General features: G+C 49.1%; 2 protein-coding genes across 2 annotated transcripts; both read right to left on the bottom strand.

Annotated features, from left to right (window-relative positions):
• Nucleotides 1–665: 665 nt before the first annotated feature.
• Nucleotides 666–4,369, bottom strand: LOC142489269 (protein NYNRIN-like). The gene has a single exon (XM_075589741.1). It carries the CDS (start codon nucleotides 4,367–4,369, stop codon nucleotides 668–670), a length of 3,702 nt encoding a protein of 1,233 aa, XP_075445856.1. The 3' UTR covers nucleotides 666–667.
• Nucleotides 4,370–4,393: 24 nt separating this feature from the next.
• LOC142490684 (uncharacterized) lies at nucleotides 4,394–7,144 on the bottom strand. The gene has a single exon (XM_075593104.1). The coding sequence runs from the start codon at nucleotides 7,142–7,144 to the stop codon at nucleotides 4,394–4,396; it is 2,751 nt and encodes a 916-aa protein (XP_075449219.1).
• Nucleotides 7,145–7,368: the final 224 nt, after the last annotated feature.

Below are 7,368 nucleotides of genomic sequence, written 5' to 3'. Positions count from 1 at the left end.
GTTTCTATTCGGAATACATCTTCCCATGTCAAGCCCGGAATAGGTAATACCTCTTGAATTCGGGCATCTAATTTTTCTTTATTACTAGGTCGGGAGGTTGGTGACACGGGTCTACTGTTAATATTTTTCAACTCCAGTTGTCCCATCTTTCTGGTGAGAGCACCCCCGTACATACCAAGCACATATTTTCCCATATCTCCTTCTGAAGGATTTTCCAATTGTAAATAAAAGGGCAGACAATCTTGTCGTGCATTATTTTTGCATCTGGTAGGATCCCAAGATCCCTTAGCGAGAGTTAAACGGGTAAGGAGAGATTTCCCGTTCTTGTCTTTTCTATCCAGTCCCCCCTTTGGCCTGTACGCCCAATCGTTTCCTGTGTTCCATCCTACATTTGACCAGGAGGAGCACCATTCGTTCCCTGTACTGGTGACACACAGATATATCTGGGCCTGCTTATTTTCAGGGGATCTCGAATTATATGATGGATCGTAATGGTAATTAATATCGTTAAGGGACCAGACAGAGTAATTGGGCAGAATACTACCACAATCTGCAATATTACAGAAATCAGTTGTAAAGGTTTGTAGGGGCAGGGAGGTGTTTACCCAGAAAGTGATTGGGGCAGCTTCAACAGTGATCATTAGTGTAATGATAAAAAGGATATACATTATGGAGCTTCAACGGAAGACTTCTTGCAGTGAGAGGCGTGTATCCACGGTCCCTTCCCTTCAAGCTTCACTGCTGTAGGTGTGATCAGCAGAACTCGATATGGACCTTCAAATCTGGGCTCCAAACAATCGGGTCTCACGTGTTTCTTCAGATACACGCTATCCCCAGGTAGAAAGGGGTGTACCGTGTCTCCTGTGGACTCTGGAAGAGAAGCAGACACTACAGAACGAGAGTTAGACAATTCTTGAGCAAGTGAAATTACAAATTGTACTACTTTATCTTGACCCTTTTGTAATTCCTGACTATCTATCTCTGGTATCCGGGGAGGGGACCCAAATAGGACTTCATATGGGGTAAGCCCATGCTTGGCCTGGGGCGTGTGTCTGACATGATATAACGCTATAGGCAATAGATCTGGCCAAGGGAGGGGGTGATCTTGACTCATCTTAAGTAGTTTGGTCTTCAGTGTGCCGTTCATCCTTTCCACCTTTCCCGAACTTTGTGGGTGATAGGGAGTGTGGAGTCCTTGATGAGATCCCAACATAAACCATAGTTCCCCAAAAATAGAGGCTGTGAACGCCGGTCCTTGGTCACTTTCGATCACTTCAGGTATACCAAACCTGCATGCTATTTCGATAAGCATTTTCTTCGCTGTCACCCTTGCCGTCATGTTCTTGACTGGGTAAGCTTCGGGCCATCCTGAAAACAAATCCACTACTACCAATACATACTCGTATCCCCCGGCCGGGGGCATGTGAATATGGTCCACTTGGATTCTCTGCCATGGGTAGTCGGGCTTGGCTAAATGCTGGGTGGGTACGGTCTGTGTGCTGCTGGGATTACAGGTCTGACAAACCTGACAGGCTCGGTTGTATGCGGCCAATGTGGTACTGATTCCAGGAGCATGGTAGAATTTTCTCACATATGCTAGGGCTTGATTCTTTCCTCGGTGTGTGGCCCCATGTGCCCATGTTGCTACAGCTGGATACATTCTTCTTGGAAGACAGTATACATTATCCTTTTTCCACAGACCAGTTTTCTTTTCCACGGTCGCCCCATCTTTCCTCCACTGCTTCTTTTCTTCTGATAATACTTTTGCCTGTTCCTGTTGTAGTTTAACAACTGGAGGTCGTGCTGTATTAATTTCGGGAAACTCTTCAGCCTTGATTTGTGCCTCTGTTTCCTCCCGTTGTTTCTTTTCTTGTGCCCGCGTGCTTACCATTGCTACTTCCATGTCTTCCATGGCTAGCCATCTCTCTGACACAGATCCCAAGGCAGCTTGTTTGGCGGCTTGGTCAGCTAATTGATTTCCTCTTGTTTCCGTGTTGTCCACTTTTCCATGTGCCTTGACCTTGAGAACCGCTACCTGGATAGGTAGCCCCATAGCATGCATAAGTCCTTGGATAAGGGTGGCATGCTTCACCGGTGTTCCTGAGGAGGTTATGAATCCTCTATTTCTCCAGATGGTACCAAAATCATGGGCAATGCCAAAAGCATATCGTGAGTCTGTTCTTATATTCACCCTTTTTCCTTCTGCCATCTCCAATGCTGTTTGTAACGCAATCAATTCCGCTTCTTGGGCTGACCTGCTTGGTGGCAATGCTTCAGCGTAGAGAATCTCTTTCTCCGTGGTGACGGCGAAACCGGTATGAAATCTGCCGCTATCATCGGCATACCTTGAGCCATCTGTCCAGAGTTCTAGGTCAGCGCCTGGAATCGCAGTAGTAGACATATTCTGTGGTTCTGACGTGTCTTGCTGTAAAGTGAGTAAACAGTCATGGGGGGACATCGTTGAGGGGGGGGGGTTCGGTTCTTCCAGTGGTTCCTCTCCCCCCTTTGGGATATGTGGCAGAAGAGTTGCCGGGTTGATAGTGGTACATCGTTGAAAAGAAACGTAAGACGGAAGAAGCAATGAGCACTGAAGTCTCAAATGGCGTTGATGCGAGAGATGTCGAGGTAATGTCAGCGAGAGAACAGCAGCCAAGTCATGTGGAGCTTGTATAACAACATCATGTCCGAGAGTGATGTCCGCCACTTTATCCAGCAGTACTTGGGCGGAATGGGCGGCTTTGAGACAACTCGGAGAAGTACGTGCGACCGGATCCAGCCTGCAGGAGTAGTAACCGACAGGGCGCTGTTTTTCCCGATGGGATTGTGTAAGAACTCCAGAAGCATGGCCTTCCTGCTCGGACACATATAGATTGAATGGCTTGGTATAATCTGGAAGGCCCAGTGCTGGTGCACTTGAAATGGCTTCCTTCAGAAGATTGAAACAGCGTTGATATAATTGATAGGCAACTGGGTCGGCCACATCGTCTTCCTTGGGGCCAGTTTTCAGCGCATCATACAACGGTTGCATAAGCCTGGAGGCGTCAGGTATCCATTGTCTACAGTATGTGATAAGTCCAAGAAATGACTGTAGTTGGCTGATCGTGGATGGATAGGAGACAGATACAATAGCTTGTTTTCTTTCATCTGTCAGATGTCGGATTCCTTGTGATATACAATGTCCCAGAAAAACAACTTTAGGGAGACACCATTGGAGTTTCGATTTGGAGACTTTGCATTGGATAGAGGACAGATGTTGCAGCAGAGAGATAGAGAGTAATTCCATCTGTTGGCCGTCAATCGGGCCACATAGTAGAAGGTCATCAACATACTGGAGTAGCGTAGCTTCAGGGTGAGCTAACACCCATGGTGAAAGAGAGAGCTTCAAAGCCTGGGAAAACTGGTTAGGGCTGTTCTGGGCTCCTTGGGGTATTCTTGTCCATGTTAGTTGAGCTCCTTGGAAAATAAAAGAAAATAAAAATTGGGAGTCCTCATGAAGGGGAACACTGAAAAAAGCATTGGCCAGATCTATTACTGTGAAGAGACTGGCCTCTGGAGGGACTCCGCTGAGGAGAGTATTCGGATTGGGGACAACAGGGGTTTCCAATATGGTTGCTGCATTGACAGCACGCAGATCTTGTACCAATCGATATTTATCAGGTTGGCCTTTGACACTTTTCTTCTTGACAGGAAACAGAGGAGTATTGCAAGGTGAAGTGCAATACCTGAGCACCCCTTTCTCCAAATATGCATGAATTTGTATCTTCAAACTGGCTTCCTGTGCAGCTTTGAGAGGGTATTGCGGGATTCTTGGGTAAGGAACTCCAGATTTCATCTGTACAACCACTGGGGGAACGGGAAGAAGCCCCACATCCTCAGGTCCCACAGACCATAAACTTGAAGGAACGTGATCTTCAATATGGCTCGGGAAGCCAGTGTCAGGGTTTGATTGTTCTTGTAGGAACATCAATGGTAGAGCTTTGAGAACACAGATATCCGCCGGTGTGTCCTCACCATCGGGACGGTGTACAGTTAGTTGCATACCGTACTCATCGTAGGAGATATTGGCCCTTAATCTTTGTAAAATATCGGATCCCAGTAAATTTAGGGGACAGGTGTTCGAGACCAGAAATCTAGCAGCGACTTCTGAGAACGGTCCGAGAGGTACAGGAACAGTAAGGCGGCTGTTTTGCGGTTTTCCCTCTACCCCCATTGATGTCATCCAATCATCGGAAAGTTCTACAGTGGGGGGGAGCAATTTTTTGGATATAACAGACGTGGACGCCCCTGAGTCCACCAGGAAATCCATAGGGACCTCTGCTACTGTGAGAGTGACTTTCCCACAAACAGCAGTTTGCCCCACTGCTGCCATGGCGGTCCCAGGTTGTCCCCCCTTTCAGGACCGGGGCGGAGGTCCCTCTGGTAGTTGGTCTGGTCTGGGCTTCCTGCAGTCTCTCCTGATATGTCCAACTATTCCACAGTTCCAGCAAGTTGGTCTGCCTTGGCTGCGGCCTCCTCCGTTTTGTCTCCTGTCTTGCCGAGGTCCATTATTTGGGTAGTATCCTTGTTGGGGTGTGGATTGTGCATAGAAGGGGGGATAAGGTGCGTAGGCCGGGGCAGGGGCAGGGTAGGGGTACGGCTGTGGGTAAGGAGGGAAAGGAGGGGGCGGGTATGGATTATTACTGGGGGGCGGGAAAGGGGCAGGCGGTGGAGAGAAGGATGCAGGTGCGGGAGGCGGGGCAGTAAGAGATGGACATAAAACTGCATCCGTGCATTCATTTTCTTGCATCATCAGAGCGAGTGCTTTCTTTTTCCCTTTGTCTTTTAGTTCCTTCGCTTGTGATCGGGCAAACCCTTTAGCTACTAATATAGCGTCTTGCAATGTTCCACCAATACAATCTGGGCGTATTGACATAATCTTGTCTTTCAGCTGTTCATTGAGTCCATCTATAAAAGCCTTAGTCAGGATCATACGGTGAGCCTTGGCTTGAGTGGCGAAGCCAAGATCTTCGAACAGTATTTTAATCCTGGAGCCGTACTGTTCCACAGATTCATCCGTTTGTTGTGTAATTTCTTGGAGTGAGCCCTGTAACTCTGTGAGTGCTTCCTGGGCCCAGAGTTTGAGTTGTTGACAATAAGTGAGTCCCGAGGAGTATGTATCAGTAGGTTGTGACTGACTTTGGTCAAATGCCGGGGCCATCAGTGGCAGGAAACTGTCTGTGCATCTAATCTCCGTGAGAGATTGTAGATCCTGCCAGGTGCATCCGTAGGTTTTCTGTATCTGGCACATTCGTCTGTAGAACGGCATAGGTTGTTTCTCCGGGTCAGGTAGACCAGACACCAGAGTGGAAACTTGTGTAGGGTTGAACGTAACATACTGAAGACCAAGCTTGGATGTGTTATGTGTCGTATTATTGGTTTGGCCTTCTGCCGTGGGCTCCGTTTTTATAGCTGATATCCCTTGGGTATGATAAATCTGGGAACCGGGAAGTGGGGGCACAGCCGAGGGCACTATATCTGAAAGTGGGCCCTTGGATTGCAAAGCTGACCTAAGGATTGGTATTCTATCGGGATCATCAGTGACTATTCTGATCTCTGAGAGTGTGGTAGGTTGGGTGGCCACAAATTCTAATATGGTAGATATGATAGTATTTACAGCAGGTTCGGGTGGGTACCTAAATAACCCCGTGGACACCAAGGGGAAAGCAACAGAGGAGATTCCGCGCTCAGCACAGGCCTGGTCCGACAAATGAATAAGGGTATTCCAGACGACGGACTTTAATTGAGATTCGCATACTTCGGCAAAATTAGGGTCATACTGGGGACCTACGGCATGTATTATAAGGGCTATAGGCAAGTTGCCGGGGCCAGTGACAGCAATTTGTCCCGGGGGTACTTGGCCTGTGCGTGAAATGATTAGATTGCAATCCCGCTGCATGGAGGGGCCTGCGGCATGAGAGATACTCCGGGCCAATCCAGCCCCGTGTTGGAGTTGGGAGTTAGCAGGGTTAACTATTACATCTACCACCGCTGTGGTTATGTCCCCAATTCCTATAGTGACAATAACTTGCTTGCCTTGTCGTGTGACAAACGGTTTGGATAGTGCCGGAAACCACTGTTCCGGTGCCCGGGGAAGTGTGTCAGAAAGCGGGAGGGACTGCGGTGGTCTGATAGGAACTACTGGCGTGGGGTTGATTATGAGCGGCGGAGCCCTAGGCGTAGAGGTGGGTGGTGGATTAGAGTATGTATGCGGATTGGTGTGCGGATATGGGGTTTGTGGGTGGGGGGGTGGTGGCGGATCAGAGTATGGATATAAAGGGTCAAATTCCGCTAGATCCGATGTTTCGGACTCCGACCTACTGTCAGGTCGTATTGCCTGTCGCCTTTGCCGACTCGCAGCGATTGCTTCTGGGGTAGTAATAAATTCTTGAAGCGAGGTGGAGGGAAACATGGGGAAAAGTACTTGTAGTGCAGACATAGCGTCATGCATTCCACTGACCATCGGGCCTTGCGTTCCAGCAGGCTTAGGGCCTTGCGTGTCACTAGGTCCTTTTCCTGCATCCGGGCCTTGGTAAAAGGAACCGGAAGGGGTGAGGATAGGATATAGAGGGGCGGGAGGGAGCGTCTGGGCGGGAGCGGAAGGGGCGGACTTCTCGGATGAGATGGGCGGTGGGCCGGGACGGGGCACACCACAATTATAGCAGAAACTTCGCCATTCCGGGTTTTGCACACCACAATGGTGACAGACCCACCCCTTTGGACTAGGGCGGGCGCCATCTTGGTATGGCGGCGGATATGGGGTTTCCTCAGTTTTAACAGGCTTCATATATCCATATAGGGGATCAGTATTTTCTGCTCCACCCTCCCCCCGTACTTCTTCATAACCCTCATCACACAATTTTCCCGCTACCCGGAGATGAGCCTGTGCTACCTCTAAAAGACCTTTGTCCTCCAGCATTCCCCGGGATTCGGTTATCATTTTAGACCATATGCTGGGTTGCAATCTTCCCGTAGGCGGGACTCCAGCCAGTTTATATAGTTTAGTAGCATGTTTGGTATATTTCTTTCCTTCTCGAGTGCGGACTAAATCTAGTGCTGTCTGTGCCCCTGTGGGCAACACATGTTTTTTCTTAAATAAGTGCAACATCTCTGAATTCTCTGTTCGTCCCACCAATATATCGTGGCCGGTCCTGTGTCACCGTCTCGAGGGAACCACTGTTTGGTTACCGCCCTCAGACGCTGGGTCCCTGACCCCAGACACCCGGTACCGGAGACAGAGTACTATCTCTACGTCTCGAGGGAACCACTTTTCCAGGTTACCGCCCTCAGAGCATCAGTGCCTGTCCTGTTCCCCTTTACTGGGCTGACAGC

This window comes from Ascaphus truei, chromosome 3 (genome assembly GCF_040206685.1).
Source record: "Ascaphus truei isolate aAscTru1 chromosome 3, aAscTru1.hap1, whole genome shotgun sequence".
NCBI lineage: Eukaryota > Metazoa > Chordata > Amphibia > Anura > Ascaphidae > Ascaphus > Ascaphus truei.
This window is presented reverse-complemented; position numbering and strand designations above follow the sequence as displayed.